The sequence below is a fragment of the Camelus ferus genome, chromosome X (genome assembly GCF_009834535.1).
Source record: "Camelus ferus isolate YT-003-E chromosome X, BCGSAC_Cfer_1.0, whole genome shotgun sequence".
In the NCBI taxonomy this organism is placed as follows: Eukaryota; Metazoa; Chordata; class Mammalia; order Artiodactyla; family Camelidae; genus Camelus; species Camelus ferus.
This window is the reverse complement of record NC_045732.1, coordinates 24,133,393-24,152,168: the sequence shown is the minus strand read 5'-3', so window position 1 is coordinate 24,152,168 and position 18,776 is coordinate 24,133,393. Positions and strand designations below refer to the sequence as shown.

Genomic DNA, 18,776 nt, shown 5'->3' with positions numbered 1-18,776 from the left:
TCTGGGCTAGTGATGTCCTGGGCTCACAGACATCAAAGGACTGCTAATAACTGTCAACTATACTTCAGTAAAGTTTGGGGGAAAGGGATGGCTGGTGAGTGCTGTTGGTTGAAAGTACTGGTTCTCAAAGTATGATCCTCTTCCTGTATCATCAGCATTTGTTTGAAATGCAAATGTCTGGGCCCCACCCCAGACCTGCTGAATCAGATGCTCTGGCAGAAGGACCCAATACTCTGTGTTTTAACAAGCCCCTCTGATGATACTGATGCATGCTCAAGTTTAGAAACCCCTGGTTTAGTCTAGGACATTATGTAAAGTCATGCCTTAGGGACCAGCTCATTTTGTTTTGATCTAACCTCACCAGGGCTCCTGCCTCTGGGTAGGTGCCTCAGGAGTGTGTGTCCCTGGTCACAAATAGGGTGACAGGGCAAAGGGTGAAGATGGCTTAGCACAGAGTCACTCCACTGCAGTGAAAAACAAGTCTTGGTAAAACCAGGGAAGGCCTTTCTTCCAGTTACAATGGAGAGATCTGTCAAGAAAGTCCCTGAGCACGTTGCTGCCTCTGATTTAGCCACCTGGGGGCCTTGTTCTCGTGCAGGAAAGTGCCCTGCAGAATTTTACTGGTGGGTACCTAATGGTCATCCGAGCAGGAATCAGAGACTTGGGTCCAGATCCAAGCTCTAACCTTTACTAGCTGAGTTTCGTTGGACAAGTTTTTACAGTTATCTTGCTTGTAGAATAGGGTTAACGGTTCATGCTGTTTAGGGTTGGTGGGGGATTAATTGGGGTCATTAATATAGTACACCTTGTTCAGAGCAGGTGCTTAATAAATGAACACTGTCACTAGGATCCTTGGATGTCTTGGGACTGCTCAGGAAGGACCACTGCAGGGACCATATAGCCATACACGGACTTTTCCTTGTAATGTTAAGATGGTAGAAATAAGCAGGTGATATTAAGGTTCTTATTATAGGAAAAAAACTGAAGATGAATTTTAATGACATTGAGTTCAGCACAGGCCTTCCTTACATTAAATTATCTGTTATGATACAAATTATCTAAACAGAGAAACTGTTTTTATGAGTTAAAATATCATGTTGGCAGAATCATTGTAATGATATACTATCAAAGAGTAATCTTAAAATTTAAGTTAAATTATTTTGAAGTGTGACCTTGGTAAGTGTAATCCTTAAAAATTCACTTATAAGTCAACATAATAAAAGAGTTGCCTTCTGTTAGACTTTTGTAGTGTCTGGCAGTTGTATAAAATTGATTTCATTATGGACAAAGAGGTCTTTTGTGTTAAAAGGGGGATATTTTTATGTTATTTGGTAACCCGTGATTTAGATCGATGACTTAGAGGTTTTTAATGCCTTTAAAGTAATCTCTGTCCCTTTTTCTTAAGCTAATGCCAGCCAACAATGATCATTTATGAGGTGATCATAAAAAATGAACAGAGAAAAGCATTCTGACAGCTTCTCTCCCTATATTTAGATGGGAGTTTTCCAGAAGAATGAGAAATATCAGCTCTTATTGTCTTTTCAGTATGTCAAACAGACTCAGTTAATCCCATGCTTGACCGGCTATGTGGCTGAAGAACTGCAAAGTCGAGTGTCACACAATCCGTGTGAAAACATGAGGGTTACGGGATCCACAGACCATGACTTAGTTAACTGGAATTTTATTTTTTAATGAGAATAACAACGGCCTTTGCAAGCTGATTTAGAGTCTCCAGGTCTAACTGCATAAGAATTTAATATCCATGCAGTGTGAGTTAGAAAAATGAAATTTCTCAGTACGGTAAATAAACTGAGGAGCCTGGAAACCAGATTGAAGTCTGCAGCCTGGAAAATCAACAGAGACTAAAAATAGTAAGATTAGAGGTGACATTAGAGCCATGGACCATCTGAAAGTAGCTTTAAAGTACCACCAAAGGAGAAACCAGGCAGGCTATGATATGATAGATTTTTAAAAAAATATATGTCTAGAGAGCATTCTGTTTCTTATGTAGGTGTGGAAGGACACACCTTCCCTTAAAATGTAGATTTGGTTTTCCAGAGTTGATTTTTCATGTTCTTTCTCTCACTAGAATTAAAAGGACGCTCCCCCTGATTTCTAAGGGAAACGTTGGCATAATCTACATGAAATTGAGAATGCACCTGGATGATGTTTGACTGGAGGTTCTAGAATGCAGTTGTTGTTTCTATTAAGCAAATCAGGCAAACAGCTCCAGCATTCATTGATCTCTTAGCACGTAGCCAGAGGATCCCCTTTAGAATAGGCACATAGAGAGATTACAGGGTCTGGAGAAAGAACAGAAAGGAGGGTGTTTTGAAAGAGTTCCTGTGCTCTGGGAGCTCTCTCCTTCAGATGGCATCAGCTCAGTGCTGAGGTTCTTGGTAGGTGTTTGCTCACGGGCCTGAAAGTTTGTGCGTGTGGAGTTTTTGAAAACAGTGTTAGTTAGGAAAGTCCTGAATATTTCCCAAACTCCACTTGACTGGCCTGAGCTGCTCGTGACTGTTGTGAGCTCTTGCCTTACCAGGGGACTTCTCAGTCCTCGGGAGTATTGTCCTTCTTCCTTTGGAATTTCTTCTTCCTGTTCCAGAGCTCTCAGTAAAGGCCCTGTCTGAGCAGGAGAAATGGGATGAGTGAGTAGAATTAGTAATCTCACCTGGCTTCTGAGCTTAAAGGAGGTTGAATGCCAACTAAGTATTCGGCACCCCCCTCCACAGAAGAGCAGGAAAGTGGAAGTGGCTGATTAACCTGAGACCACTGGTGAAATAAGACTTGGGTAGCATAAAAACTGGTATTTTCAGAAACAGACACGATCTTGGATGTCATTGTATGGTTGCTACAGGGACTGGAATGTGAGAAAAGGAGATCATGGATGTTTATGCTATCAGGACACTGCTGATTATAAAAAGAAATAATAAAAGAAGTTAGTCCAACTTCTCACATTTCCTTTTCATTTGGGTGAAAAACTCTCAGACTTTGTTTGCCAGGAATTCAGCTGCACAAACATTGAACACCAGCCATGCCAAGCACTAAGCCCTGGATGTTCACAGATGAATGTGAGACCCAGTGACCAAAAACACCTTCTTTACTAAAATTTTCACATGATTCGTCCCCTTTGAGGCCAGGTTTATGTTACAATGGCATGGCTGTCCACAGTGGGTGTGCAAAACCAATTTCTATATGGACTGTGGATCTAAATGTGAAACAGTAAAGATTCTAGAGGAAGACATTAGGCAGGATCTTCATGACCTCAGGGTAGGCAAAGATTTCTTAAATAGGACACAAAATATGCTTGCCATAGATGGAACAAATGGTCACACTGGACTACATTAAACTAAGTTCAGTTCATCACGTGATACCGCTAAGAAAAAATGAAGTCTGTGGAATGGAAGAAGATTTTGTAATACAAATATTCAATACAGGACTTGTGTGTAGAATATATAAAGAACTTCTATAAATCAATACGAAAAAGGTAGATTCCCAATAAAAATGTGGGAAATAGTTGAGGAAGCACTTCACAAAAGAGAATGTTGGTTTTCTTGATTGGAGATAGTGACTGGAGGGAAGCACAGGAGCTCCTGGGGTTCTGGTCATAATGTTGATTACATGCATACGTTAACTTTGTGAAAGTCCTTCAGATTTATGACAGGTGCACTTTTCTCTGTGTATGTTATAATTGCACTGAAAAAAGTTTACAGAAGGAAAAGACTTTGTTGTCTGGGTTGAGGAATGGAGCCAGATATTTTCAGAGTTTCTCTCTTGCCGGAGCATTACCACTACTATGGAAGCAGCAGAGATGCTGAGAGCATGGGGTTTTGCTTGGCTCTTAGGGCAGGTCCAGTTGATGAAAGAGTCCTGCACAAGGAGTACCAATGTCTTAGGTTAGCAGAAGGCCTTTGGAGACCAGTATCCTGAGAAGGGAGGAGAAAACATTTACGGAGGAAGCACTAGAAACAAGCTTGATGACAATTTTGTGTATGGCTGACTCAGCCTGGAAGCTGGTTTAAGCCCCCATTGATTGACTGATCACTTGCCATGTGTTATGGCATTGAGATAGGGACTTTCTGTGCATCAAAGTGTTCACTCCTCACCACAGCCCTGGGAGGTAGGCACCAGTATTTATCCAGATTTACAGATGAAGAAACTGAGGCTTAGAGAGATTAAGTAACTTGCTGAAGTTCCAGGTAGACAATAGCAGCAAGCTGCATCTGGAACCCGGGTCTTTGTGAGTGAGAGCTCACCCCCTTGACTATGTCTATTATTTTGCCTTTTTTTTTTTTTGGTAAAAAAATTTTATTTGAGCATAGTGAGAAAAAACATACTTACATTATGTATACACAGATATATACATATACACGCATACACATACATACATATATATATATCAAATTTTGATGATCAGAGACACTTGAAACTGATTTTAGAATCTGAGGTTTGTTGCACTATAGGTTATTATGAACTGGAGTTTCCCTTTTCTTTGTCACTTGGTTAGAATACCTGCATGGGGGTGAGGGGAGACTGAGAAATCTTCCAAGAAACAATACAGATTATGATGGGAAAGCCCTTATATGGGTGACCCATGAGCCCGTCTCAGTGCTTTAGGGACATTTTAATAACCTGAGTAATTGCCTTTGAGAGGCTTTATTTTCTGCTCATTAATGACTCTCCAGGCTAGATTGAATTCTTCTTGCCACTAATTCAAATACAGAGATAGATAAAATGGATGCTGCCAACTGATTGTCACAACACTATGTGCATATCAGTGCTCTCCTGCCTGCTTGGGTATGAAGAGGAGGTGAGGAGAAGGGGAAGGGTATAACAAGAAACCTGTGATAGCTAAATTTGTTTTAAAAGCCAAATTCTGGCACAGAAACCAGAATTCTGATGCATACAAATTATTGATGGTTGTGCATGGCCAGGGTTTGGGGATTGCCCTATTTTGTATATACATGTCTTCCCTCTTCTCGTGAGACACAGTGCCTTGGGTGCACACTCAGGTACGTACTTAATACTTTAAGTTCTTTTGTTCTATGGCTTGTTTTTGGTCCTCAAGGTATTCATGCTTGCAGCCTGTGGAGTGTTTATAGTATCAGAATAATGTTACATCCCTAAATGAAATGAAATTTGGATTACTTTCAAATGTCTCCCCCCAGCAATCCAGTGACTGTGGAAGCAATATGGTGGAAAGGCACATGATCTAATTTGAATAGAAATATATGTGGCTATGGTTTTAGAGATTTCTGTTTATTAAAAAAAGTCTCCTTCCTTTATCCTTGGGGCTAGTTATCCCACTTTTATTGCTATGATAATACATAAGAAATGAACAAGTTGAAATAATTGATAGGCCCATATCCAGTTCAACTTTAATTGAATCTATCTAGTTATATGAACTTGTTTGATGTACAGGTGCTTACAGAAAACTGGACAGAAGCTCTGGGTTGCATTGTTTTTGAAATGTAGAACTTCTAGTTTAGAAGTAGATCCCTCTTTAGGGAATATGTAATTATTTAACTTGATTACCACTGTACGTTGTATCTTGAAAGCTATTCCAAGTATTGTAGGAGCATCTGTTGTACCATCATTTGGAAGCTGCTAGGGTGTTTCAGAGGTAAATGCCTTGACAATTGCAGTTTGACATAGCTCGATGAAGGGATTGCCGTGGTGCTGTGTGGGGATTCTTTGTCTTGGCTTCATGTCAGTAAATTGATACTCTCTTATACATCTAAGATGGTATTTTTGGGGCGGAGGGTAGTTTTTATTGAGTCTTGGCTTTCCTAGTTCCTTATTTCATGAAATAGTGACAGGTATCATTTTCTACCTTCAAACAATAGCATCAGTGATTTTATAAATAGAAAGTCATTCTTCAGGTGGGCTTATGTCCATACTGGCAACCATTTTATATACATGGCCTCATTTTAAATGGCCAGGACTTTGAATGTGTAAATGGGCAAGTTTTCAGGCAATCTGGGTAGGCTTTCCATTCTTGCTTCTCCATTTCCTGTCTAAACAACGTCTTTCGTGTCCTCAGTGTGTTTATGCAACATTGAATAAAACTTCTAATAGGAAATTTCTTCCAGGTGACCTCCCTGAGGGGCCGGGCTGTCAAAAAATCTTAAGAAACTCGACCCTGATGAAATTGCCTCCGTTGAGAATATTACTCGGTGCAGAAACAAGAAATGGAGTTCAGTTGTTTTTGGTTCTTAAATAAATGAATTCTGTTTCTTTTTGTGTAGGTGGGAGAAAACATTAACCCCTGTGGAAGGTCCAGTCTCAGTTGGAAATTGAACTTTTGGTTTCTTTGAATTAGGAGAACCTTGGAGAAGAGAATGTTAAATATTTTTTATTTGAACCTCAAGCAACATGGAATAGGTTCTTCTGTCTGAGTGTCTTTTATAGATGTGTCTTTTGCAGAGTTGTCTGTCTTTACATTTAACTTTCTGGAGACTATGACTGTGATTATCAGATGACCTCCAACTCAGCACCATGTGTAGGTGGATACTAATGAATCCCTTTTTACCCTTTCTAGTGCTTTTGGAGAAATCAGTCAGTAGAAGGAGGGACACTGAAGCCATACAGAAAGCCAAAATCCTTTATTCATCTTGCATGAATGAGAGTGAGTAATAAAGAAAATAAATAAAATATTTACCACCCTTATTCTTCAGACTTCTATTAATGGTTATAGATATTGTTTAAGTAAAAAGATAACTACTAAGATTTCTATTAAAATGTTGTTTAAGGAAGGAGCAATTCTCCGAGACTGAATTTTGACTAGCCTGGTCTTAATGTCCTGTTCCTGGCTTGATGGCGAAAATAAGAAAATTTTATTTCTGTGGGTGGTTTGAATTCTTTGGGTTAGTTGGTCCATGAGAAACTTGGGCAGGGTCAGAAGGGCAAACCCTACTGCATGTGGTACAGAAACCGGAATCTGGAGGCTACGTCTGATTTGAGGAGGAGCCTGGGAGGGAGGGCACTTGGGAGTGTTGCTATGTCCCATGGAACCTCCTGGGGCCTAGAGAAACCCAGATTCCCAGGTGGGCCAGGCTCCTTCTGCTTCTCTATCAGCCTAACAGGCATCTTTGTTGGGTGCTGTAGGCTGGTCTCAGCATCCTGGGTCTGATTAGAGTTAAAGGAGACACTTGACGTTTTACCTGGTTTGTTTTGTCAAGACCATTGCAGGAAGAAGCCAGTACCTCTGGGAAGCATGTTAACTTGTTTAGGTTTTGGGGCATTATTTGGTGAGCTAGAAGAGGGCAGTCAAAGATGATGAAAGAGTCTGAGGCAGTGATTCATTTTTATTGGGGAATGATTAGTTTTATCGAGCAGTTTCCTTTAGTTAGGACTATTCTGTAGTCTTGCAGAGTGTTATCAGCTTCACAATGCTTATTGGCTTGGGTCAATATAGTGAGCCTGCCTTTTATTGGAAATGTTGGGCAGGTTCCCTAGTCAGTTCTCCTGACAAGAACACTAGGTTTAGACAGTCATGTTGAAGTGTGAGTCATGGGTAGTTCTGTCTCTGTGGTCATGCTCAATCCACTGCACCTCTCCCAAAAAGTTAGGTTGGGGCCTTACTGGAATTTTCTCTTGAGAAGATATACTTGTTTTCTAGTTTGGTGATCCAGTTCTTTGCAATTCTAACTCTCCCTTCATATTTGCTCCCTTTCAGAAGCGATTGAAAAAGCAGATGCCAAGCCACTGCTACATATCCTGCGGCACTCACCTTTCCGCTGGCCTGTGCTTGAATCTAATATTGGTCCTGAAGGGGTTTGGTCAGAGAGAAAGTTCAGCCTCCTGCAGACGCTTGCAACGTTTCGTGGCCAGTACAGTAATTCTGTGTTCATCCGTTTGTATGTGTCTTCTGATGACAAGGTGTCCAGCAAACACATCTTGAAGGTATAGTGAGGACTTGTTCATGTTCTCTGTTCAGTCCAAGGTTGACCTTTTGGGTTGCCTTCCCAGGGAAAGAGACTCTTACCACCTTAGTGAAATGATAGGGTTAAAAATTCTGTTAACCGCTAGGATCTAGACTATCCCCTCTCCCTCCCCCACATTTACAGAATGTAAATCAGGAACAAACTGGTTTTGTCAGTCTTTCAGGAAGCCAGTGAGTGAATTTCAAGTGATCTGTGATCTGGCCCTCAAATATCTACCCTGAGTATGTGTGGGGCCCCTAAATTCCAGGGGGGACAGACCTGCAGAGACTTTCTGAACTACTCTTCCTCTGATCTCCTCCCTCCCCTGATGGAGGAGTGAACCCGTGCTATGAGTCCTTGTTTTCCTTTCGCTAACATCTTGTGTACATGCCTAAGATTTCATTGTCAAGTTTAGTCTTGAGTCTCTTGTCCTTCCTTTCAAAAGATAAGAGAGCTTGCTCTGGTCTAAGTGGTTGGGTGCATTTTTGGTTGGGAGAGTAAACATCTCTTCCATAAAGGAATTGGCCATGAGGACATACTGCGAGGTGGAGTATTACATTGGTCAAATCAGGAGACTGTCGGAAAACTGCCAACAATGAAATTCATCAATGAAAGAGCTTGGCAGGAATACAAATAACACTTCTCAAATTGCTTTGTGTTTTGATCTTGTTTTTTTTTTTTTTTTTTTTTTTTTTGGCTCCACAGTTACTTTGGTAATGAAAATTTTGTCAAGTCAGTGATTTTCCCTCCCAATTCTGTTCTTTGTTGAACCAGAAAATAATGATATATTGATATTTAAATCATTGAAGTATAAAACCTTTAGACTGTATTATCCTCTCTGGCTACAAGTCAACTTTTAAAAATTGACACCCTGGAGTTTATTTTTTGATTTATACCAAGGGGCATTCAAATGTTTTTCTGTAAAGGACCAGATAGTAAATATTTTAGGCTGTGTGGGCCATGCGACGACTCTGCTGTTGTCCCCGGTGAAGCAGCTGTAGGCAGCGTGAACATAAGTGCGTGTGGTGTACGGCGGGCTAGCCTGCGGGCTGCGGTTTGTCATCTCTAGTTTAGGCAGTAGGAGTCTCAATAAAAAAAATCTTTAGTCACTGAACGAATTCCCATCTACTCAAGAGCAAATTTCTTAGTTACAGAGACAGCTGTATTTCCACGTTGGGTGATGGAACAACTGCATGGCACTGAGACATATTCTAATACTATCCAGATGAGACCTGCTCTTCAGTGGTCTACATGATGGTGATGGTCCAGGCGACCGCTGTCCCATGTTGATAGATTGCTCACTTAAACAAACACCAGGTTTTAAGACTGTCATGCTTAATTCCAGAACTAGTATGATATCCTTTCTAAACTCCTTAAGTGGTGTTTTGAAGTAAGCTGGAGACTCTTTCAAACCTAAGTTTATGCACTCTGTTGCATGATGGAAGATCTTGATTCACACACAGGCAAATGATAACCATTTCATTTTTTGCCGATTTCTGGACCTAGTCTAACGATTGAATTTATTTATTGAAAATAATACAAATAAAAGTAAAAAGAATAGTACAACAAACTCCCATGTACTCATCAACCCAACTTCAACAGCCAGCAACTTTTGGCTCTTCCTGTTTTGTCTAAACTCCTCCTTTTGGAGGGGAGGCTGGAGCATGTTATAGCAAATCCAAGGTATGAGATTATTACACTAGTAAATGCATCAGTGTTTATCTGATGGAAAGGACTATTATCACAACCAAAAAAGTAATTATAATTCCATAATTAGCATCTAATACTCAGTTAATTCTCAGTTTTCCTAATTGTCTCAAATATATCCTTTAAAAAAAAATTAAACTGTTGGTCCTTGATTCAGGTTTCAAAAAAGAATCACGTTGTGTATTTGGTTGATATGTCTATTTTAATTTACAACATACTGGATTTGACTGATTTCAGGGTAACCTAATAGCTAATGAGGGAAAATTCTTTTTTTGTAGGAGAATCAGTTTTAAAAATGCAGGAGTAATAATAGGAATAAAAAGTTACCATTTTTAAAGATCCCTAATGAAATAAAGGATCAAAGCCGCTATCACCAATAGCTGCTGAAACTATTAGATGAATGGTTGATGGGGAAATTCAGGACAAGGAGATCAGACTGACATCAGAAGAACTCATGTATCAAATGGTAGCATTGCTAAAAGTGGGGCAACCAGATTTTGTATGCCTCCTGATACCACGTGGTGGGAAGCATACACTATCACCAGTGATGCCAAAAGAAAAGAAAAAAATGAACTCGGATCTAATCAAGCCTCTAGTTTTACTATCAGCTTATAGGAAGCGTGGGAAATAGAGGAACATGGTAATCAGTTTTTAACAGCTTGCCTTGCACGCTTAATATTCAATTAAACTGATCCTAGAAACACTGAACTGTCAATGGTGGAACACTCTCAAAACGTAAAGAGGCACTCATGTGCTTACTGCTGCTCTCCTCTGCCAAGATGGCAGCTTCTTCCAAACTGATGTTTGAGTGTGGCCTGGCATTTGAGTGCAGGGCACATTTGCTTTAGTTATATTCCTGTTCTTCCGTGTGGGTACTGTTTTATATGTGTGAATATTCAGACACCTGCATTAACAAAATAAAACTGCAGTCATCCTAATGATGACACAGCTGCAAGAAGTTCAAGCATGTTTCTAGATAAACTGGTAGGAAAAGCTTTCTTCTGAGAACGGCATAAAACCCAGTGAACCTGACAAAAAAAAAAAACTAGTGTATTGATGGCTGCCCATGTAGTTGCTTTTATTAGAAATAGTTAAGACTTTAAAAAAGCTAACAGCATATTTGGAGCCTTTGAAGCACCTTTTAGGTTTTGTGGAACATAGTTTGAAAACCACTGCTGTAATGTAAAAAAGAGTAGGCTTTGGAGTTAAAGAGATTAGGTTCATGGTTTGGCTTTGTGATTTATTCATGGAATGTCTTTGTGCAAATTGTTTTACGTCTCCCAGTCTTTTTCCCTGTGTGTAATGAAGAGAGAATTAGAATTTACTTTTCACTGTTGCTGTGAGATTTAAATGAGCTGAATTTGGTGACAGTTTACAGGAGAGATACTAGTATACAGTGGCACATGACAAAGGTACCTTTCCCTTAAAGCATGACCAGGCAACTGGTCAGAACCATTTGGGGAATGTTTCTCTTCATTTTTTGTGCCAAACCCACCTCTCAGATCTCAAGTTCAGATGTGTGAGAAATAGGCATTTTCTTTAGTCAATCTCATCTCTGACTCTGAGCTTCCACCTCACCTTTTAGTTGGAAACAGAACCAGTCTCGGCCCTTCCGCACCTCCCATCTACCCCATTTCTCAGGTTTCTCCAAGGGCACTGGGAGGAGTACCCTCCGATCATCAGTTACCTGTTTCTGAAAAGAAACCTGCCATCCCAGCCCACGTGGCCCCTTCAAGTGTGCCTCTCTGCTGCTGGGGCCCTGGACCTCCCACCCCCTCTCGAATCCTGCCATTTTCTAGGGGCACTGACTGGTCTCTCTGCTCACGAGAAACTCTGACTTCTTTGGTTGTCAAGGAGATCCTCTTTTTGCTCTGGGAGAACTCTCTCTTACCCCAGACTCTCCTCCCTCATTGTACTTAGACTTCCTTTTCTGTCATGTTCTACTTTACTCAATGTTCCTAGCTTTTCTAATCCTACAAACCCATGGAAATAAGAAAAAGGACTCCTTCGGGAAGACACAGCACTGTGGGCATACTATTGGGTGAGCAGGTGGCGCCTTTGGGTAAAGAAAAAAGGCACCTTTCCAATGGGCAGATGTACTCTCACACCCAGGACATGCAGTTTGGCAACAAGGGTTGCTCAGATGCACACAGTGGTCCTCTGTGAAGTTCCCCCTGTGGCAAGATGGCGCAGAATTGGCCGCAGGCTTAAATGGGAGAAAGGAAGTATAAAAATGCAGGAAACAACAGAAGTTAATGCCTCAAAACATATTTTGCTACATATGTTTGGGTTTATTTTGTGTAAGGAGATAGCAAGAATAAGGATTTAAGGAACAATAAAAGGCTTGAATATATGTGATCCTGAAGGAGTGTTTGGAAGGATACAGAGTTGTCTCAGTATTTGTTACTGAAACAGTGACTTAAAGTCATCATCACCCAGTGGCCTGCAAAATCCATAAGGATGACAAGGAGAGATTTCCTTGGAAACGAACTTTTTCTAACTTCTTTGTCCTTTTTCCTACATCACAATTTGTGTGATGTTTCTTTTTGTATTACTACTTTGTTTCCTAATCTGTGGTTTATTGCAGTTGGCAAAAAAAAAAATTCATATTTGAGTTCAAAATATTGTATTTCCTAAGCACGTATTTCCTACTTGCAATATTCATATTAGTTATAAATGCAGGGATTAAAAAACCTCAGGTAGCATAGTGTCCTAATACTGGCCTCTTGAGAAAGCCTTTTGCCTCAAGAGTTTGTATGTGTCTAATGAGATTTGGTTAACTGACTTTATTCAATCTGTTTGGTATATTTAAGATGTTCCCTAGAAACCATAGCAATCTGAAGGTTTAAAAAATGTCTGGTAACTTCACTTGGATCGTCTAAACTTTTATAATAAGGGAATTTAACTTCATTTCATCAGAGGGAAGCTTTGGCTTTCTTGATATTGTCTACACAGTTTCCTTTCCTTTGAGACTAAAGCTCAAAAAATTCTCCAAGTGGTCCAAATCTAATTGAAAGCCAAAGCATCTTAATCATAATATTGTGTTTCATCTTCCTGGCTTACTAAATTTTTGGAAGAAATGGTGGTATACTGGGAATTGGAATACAGTGAAGCCAGGCCGGCTTGTGACTTGATTGTTTGAGGTCAATTAGAGAAGATCGAACACAATAATTTGAGGTTTTTAACAATACATACAGGCATGATGGATGTTATGAAAACATCTTCTTCCTCCTTGAAACAAGAGCAATATGTTTCCTTGAATTTTTCGTAACTAACTCTTAACTTGGCCTTTGTGGAATTTCTTGTGTATGAAGGGGATTTTCATAAAAAATGATGATCCTATACAGAGTTTATGTATTAAAAATTTTTTGAGATTACAGTAAGAGAAAGATGAAATTAGAGGAGATAGATCAAAACAACGTAAAGACATATAAACTTATGATAGGGGCATGCATGTAGGATCCAGTTTTTATTCAGGTGCCACTAACTTTAGATTTATCATTTAGATTTTGTATTTTATTAATGTGGCTTAACTTTTTTTTATATGTGAGTAAGATTTAAGTTAGAAAATCTGCTGTTGGGATCAGTTTTACTCAGTCCTTGGGCAGTTACTAATATTCAAGAAAGAACAGCCATAGATTTAGAGAAGTTTCTGGACCTTTAAAAAATTTTACTTATTTTAGAATTTACATACAGTTAAATTCACTTTTTGTGATGCACAAGCCTTTTAAGTTTTTACAAATGCATGGAGTCATGTAATCACCACCATAACCAGGGAAGAGAATAGTTCCATCACTTGCCCCAGATTTACCTCATGTTGCCCTTTTGTAGTCATCCACTTTCCCCATCCCCAAACCCTATTTTCTGTCCCTGTAGTTTTGCCTTTTTTTGGAATGTGATTAAAATTTGCCCATGTTGTTGCATGTATCAGTAGTTCATTCCTTTTTAGGACTGAGTAGCAGTCCATCGTGTATCAGAGTTTATCCATTTGCAAGTTAAGGAACATTTGGGTTGTTTCCATTTTTTGGTGATAATGAATAATGTTACATGTAGGTTTTTTGTGAGCATACTTTTTATTTATCTTGGGTAAATAGCTAGGAAGTGAGAGGTCATACATAGGTGTATGTTTAATTTCATAAAAAACTGTCAAACTGGTTTCCAAAGTGGCTCTGCCATGTTTCATTCCCACTAGCAGTGTATGAGTGATCCAATTTTTCCACATCCTTGTCAGCAGTTGGTATTACCAGGTTTTGGGTTTTTTTGGGGTTTTTTTTTCGCCAATCTAGTAGCTGTGTAGTGGTGTTTTATGTGGGTTTAATTTACTTTTTGCTAATAACTAGTGATGTTCAGCATCTTTTCATGAATTTATTTTCCATCTGAATATTTTTTGTGGTGAAGTGTCTGTTCAGATCTTTTGTCCAGTTTTAAATTGGGTTTGTTTTCTTACTGAGTTGTGAGGGCTCTTTGTATACTCTGGATACAAGTCCTTTGTCATGTGATTTTCAAATATTTTCTCCCTGTCTGTAGCTTGTCTTTTTCATTCTCTTAACAATGTCTTTTACAGAACAAAAAATTTTAATGATGATGAAGTCCAATTTATTTTTTCTCTTATGGCTCTGATTTTTGTGTTGTTTCTAAGAACTCTGTCTAGAAAGAGTTTGGGGCACTGGGAGTAAAGAAAAGTCACCTTATGGGAAAAAGATTTTCCTCTATGTTTTCTTATAGAAGTTTTATAGTGTTAGGTTTTACATGTGGGTCTGTGATTCATCTTGAATTAATTTTTGTACAAGTTTTGAGGTATGGGTTGAGATTAATTTTTTTGGCAAATGGATGTCCAATTGTAGCACATTTTGAAAAATTGAAGTATAGTTGACTTACAGTGTTGTGTTAGTTTCAGGTATACAGCAGACTGAATCAGTTATATATGTATATTGTTTTTCAGATTCTTTTCCGTTATAGGTTATTACAAGATACTGAATATAGTTCCCTGTGCTATACAGTAGGTCCTTGTTGCTTATCTGTTTTATATACAGTAGTGTGTATGTGTTAATCCCAAACTCCTAATTTATCTCCCCCCCCCCTTTTGGTAACCATAAGTTTTCTATGTTTGTGAGTCTATTTCTGTTTTATAAATAAGTTCTTTTGTATCTTTTTTTTTAAGATTCCACATATAAGAGATACCATATGGTATTTGTCTATCTGTGTCTGACTTCACTGAGTATGATAATCTGTAGAGAAGAAGGGTGGGTCTGGTGACAAGAGACAATGATTCTCTGAGCTCTGCCTAGGTGTGTTACTGTTAACTTGGGGAAGTCACATCACTGCCCTGGATTTTGTTTCTCCACCCATCAAATAAGGGGGAGAATCAGATAATCTCTAAGACCTATTCCAACTCAGATAGCTTTGATGCTATTCAATATTGATAGAACCTCAAAAGGGTTAGAAATCATGAAGCAGGGGCAGGTCTCTGATATAGTATCTTTCATTGCTGAAGTGCCTGTTTGCAAGTAGCTCTGAGCGTAGTTAATTGTTTTTCTAATGGTGACACATGCTCAAAATATGGCTGGGGTGTAGATCTCTTGACTTTTGTTACCATGGTACTTGAGAATTTATGCTGCAAGCAAAATGCTTTGTATTTTGTTTCAACAGCTGGACCAAGCAGCTCTCTCTCTAGCCGTGAGGGAAGACTACCTTGATAATAGCACAGAAGCCAAGTCTGTAAGTTTGACTGCACCTTGTTGGGCATTGTTGGGTTTGTAAGTTGTTCTCAGATCCCTGACTCTTTACTAGAATTGAGGGAATTGAGCATTGTGGGTGTTTGATGACCATCTTCCCAATGTAGGAAGCAAAGGCCTTTTATTCAGGCCGATAAATGACACTCCCTGTTTCCTCAAAGTCTGGGAATGAAGGCTGTACAAGTCACTGTGCTCAGTGCCCTCATGGTTGAGCTGGGAAGACACCCAAAAATGGAGTAATGAAGGAATGAGCTTGCAGCCATTCCTCAGAAGTGCAGAGAGCTCACAATGTATTGTAGAAGTGTGGGGATGGATACCCAGTCGACAGTGGTTCCCAAATTCATCACCTGAGAAATTTCTATTCAATGTTGGTTTTTCGGCCTCAGCCATGGAGAGTCCGATTTAGTAGACTTGAAGTGGGGCTCAGGAATCTGTTTTCTTAACTGGTGCTCCAGGTTAATGTAAGGTTAATCAGAAACAGATGGGATCAATCTGGTTCGACTTCTTGGGTTGGCTTGGAAACCTAGTAGTTTCCTGGAGATTGGATTAGAGCTGGTTTATTCCTGACACTTTGAATTCATTTTGGAAACTTTATTAAACTTCCAAAGGAGCCTTAGACCCAGGAGACCCTTAACCAGGGAGCTCTCAGGTTTCTGGCTCAGCCTAAGAATGCAGGAACTTAGACTGGGAAGTGCAGGCTTGCAGTGGAATTCCCTGTTTCTTTGCTGATAGGAAACCCTGTATCTAGAAGGGTCTGGCAGGCAGAAAGCTAGCCAAGATCCTAGGCAACTTTCTGGCTGAGGGCACTCACCCGAGAAAGTTGGCAAGTTTTTCTTCTCGATAGTGGACAGAGTGAACTTTTGCCAATCTGTTTGAACTTTTGGCATCTCTGTTTCTGCTGGGGTCACCACCTTTTAAACAACCAGGCTTGATATATTCTCCCCACCCTATAATCAGTCAGTCAGGTCTTGTAGATTCTGCCTTCAAAATATCTCTTCCACCTGGTCCCTGCTTTCCGTACTTACTACCTTAGGTTAGAGCCTTGTTAACCCTGACTTGACGATAGCCAGTAGCGTTTTTAACTCTTTCCTCCTCCCTTTCATTTCTTTGCCTTCTTAGCCCCACTTGACAAGTTCTCTTCTCAAAGCATAGCTCCCAGCATGCTTCTGCTCATAAGCTAGGCTCTCAGTTCCTGAGGGGGAGTTCAAGGCCTCTTCAAGACCTGGTCCTAAACCACCTTTGCTGTCTCATCTATTTTTATTCTTCCCCCCAACAAAGGCAGCTCACCCACCTTACAGGACTCCTCACTGCTCCTGAACTTGTCTCCTTTAAATACTATGTCCGTGGTTTCCCAAGGCTGAAATTGTCCTGTTCTTGAGTTTCCAAGCACTTAGCAACTTTATTAAGAAACTTATTTTGGTCTTGCTAGTGTTACAGTTAATAATGACCTGTTTATCTCCCTCACAGGATCCCACACTGAGGACCAGACTCGAGTATTATTTAATTTTTCATCTGTACACCTCATGCGCACAGAAGGACTAGCAATACATCTTGCATGTGTACTGACTGAATAAATATTTTTGGAATTGAACTGGGAATTGCAAAACATTTCTAATTATAATTATTTGCAAAGCTTGCTTACTGATTCAACAAATATTTATTAAGGGCCTGCTATATGCCAAGCACTGTATAGGTCTCAAAGTCATAAACATTGTAAGAACAGCTCTACAGAATCAAGGTGTTTGTTAGGAAATCTTATTCTCATAGCATAAGTATGAAACAGTTTAACACCTGGTGTATTGAGTTCTCACAAATATATCTGAAAGGGGAGGTGACCTCCAACAAGATTCCTCATTTCCCATAAAGTAAGGTCCCCCACTCCAATAACATATGAATAGCTTAAAAATGGGTTTATGAACATGCAGGGAAGAAATTCTATATTTGCTAGGTTTCTCTTCATCATTCCTCTCTTCTCTCCCTTTTTACCCTGAGTTAGTGAGGAGGACTTTGTACAAACCATACAAAACTGAAAAGACATAGGGCTGTGATCGCTTGTCCTTTGTTTCTTAGTGTGAAGGTGGGTAAATTGAGCTGGAAGAGAATGAATCATAGTTCTCACCAGTCTTCATGGATCATGCCTCCTGCTTTTAGCAATAGTTCTTCCCCATTAATTTTTTAGAGCCTTACTTGCCTGGAAAGAGGAGTCTGATTTTTAACTATTCTGGGCTCATTTGGAGATGTTTCATGTATCCATAATATCTCTGGTTGCCAGAAAACCAGTTCTCTGGTGGCTGGACATCTCTGTCTCTCTTGGAAGCAGTACTCAAGGAGCCATCACTCTTCTTTGTCCCAAGGTGGCAGGTGGGTAGTTGGTAGTGCATAATGCCTATACCACACTTTGAGAACAGAGTGAAAATAAAGGGCATTTATTTCCACCCGCTGTTTCTGCTCTTCCGTGTCCCTGAAACATACTTCCTAATAAGCTGTTGTCATGGTCACTTGCTTTTTTATCTCTTACAGTATCGGGATGCCCTTTACAAGTTCATGGTGGATACTGCCGTGCTTTTGGGAGCTAATAGTTCCCGAGCAGAGCATGACATGAAGTCGGTGCTTAGATTGGAAATTAAGATAGCTGAGGTAAGTCTTAATCTAAAATCTTTTTTTTTCCTTTTCCTTATTTTAAAGGCAGTATACCCTGAATGAAAATATGAATAAAAAAGTGTTCTGTGACATTGTCCTTTGGGTCTAAGGTAGAACTAATATCATCCCCACCCCTCCTCCCCGGGAAGTAACAGGAAGAAAAACCATGACAGAAAGAAGAGCTCTTCATTCCTCCTGTTTGAAGCCCATTCAGTGACCACATGCTGCTCAGCTGTGGCCAAAGGACAGCAGCAGGGAGAGACGCTTATTTCCCTAGAGAAACTCCTATTTGGCTTCAACTGAAGAATATATATTTAATACATCCTTAGTGATTTGGCTTGAGTAGAAGGTTATTTTTAGTCTAGTTCACTCTATACACCATTCCTACTCAGAGTCAGTCTGATCTAAGATTGGAACTTTGGAAAGTCTATATGCACCCATAGTGGATACATAATTTGATATAGAAAGTGTATTCAAGCATGTTGGTAAGCATTTTTTAGCTGCCTTTCTATTGCTGCTTTGTCCCCAGGCCTGTTTTTCATTCTTTTCTTGCCCCAGTTTAACGAATGTCATTGTGTCATATGCCGTGTTCTGTATAGGTCACCTTTTAAATTCGTTCAGGCTCATGGTGGAGACAAAAAGATATAAGAAAAAACTTATGGGAGAATCATGAGAAATCCTAAAAGAATAACTTTTTCTAGAAGAAGCAAAGTATAAAGTCTGTATACATTCCCAGGACCAGAGGGAACAAATATGGTGAAATCTGCTT

The 18,776-nt window shown here is 39.7% G+C and overlaps 1 protein-coding gene across 1 annotated transcript in view; it reads left to right on the top strand.

Annotated features, from left to right (window-relative positions):
• PHEX (phosphate regulating endopeptidase homolog X-linked) overlaps positions 1-18,776 on the top strand; it is a 186,894-nt gene that overhangs the window by 46,865 nt on the left and 121,253 nt on the right. The window contains exons 6-9 of the mRNA XM_006192807.2: positions 6,542-6,628; positions 7,679-7,905; positions 15,282-15,350; positions 17,888-18,004. Of these exons, the coding sequence (XP_006192869.1) occupies positions 6,542-6,628; positions 7,679-7,905; positions 15,282-15,350; positions 17,888-18,004 (500 nt within the window). The remainder of the gene's footprint in view (positions 1-6,541; positions 6,629-7,678; positions 7,906-15,281; positions 15,351-17,887; positions 18,005-18,776) is intronic.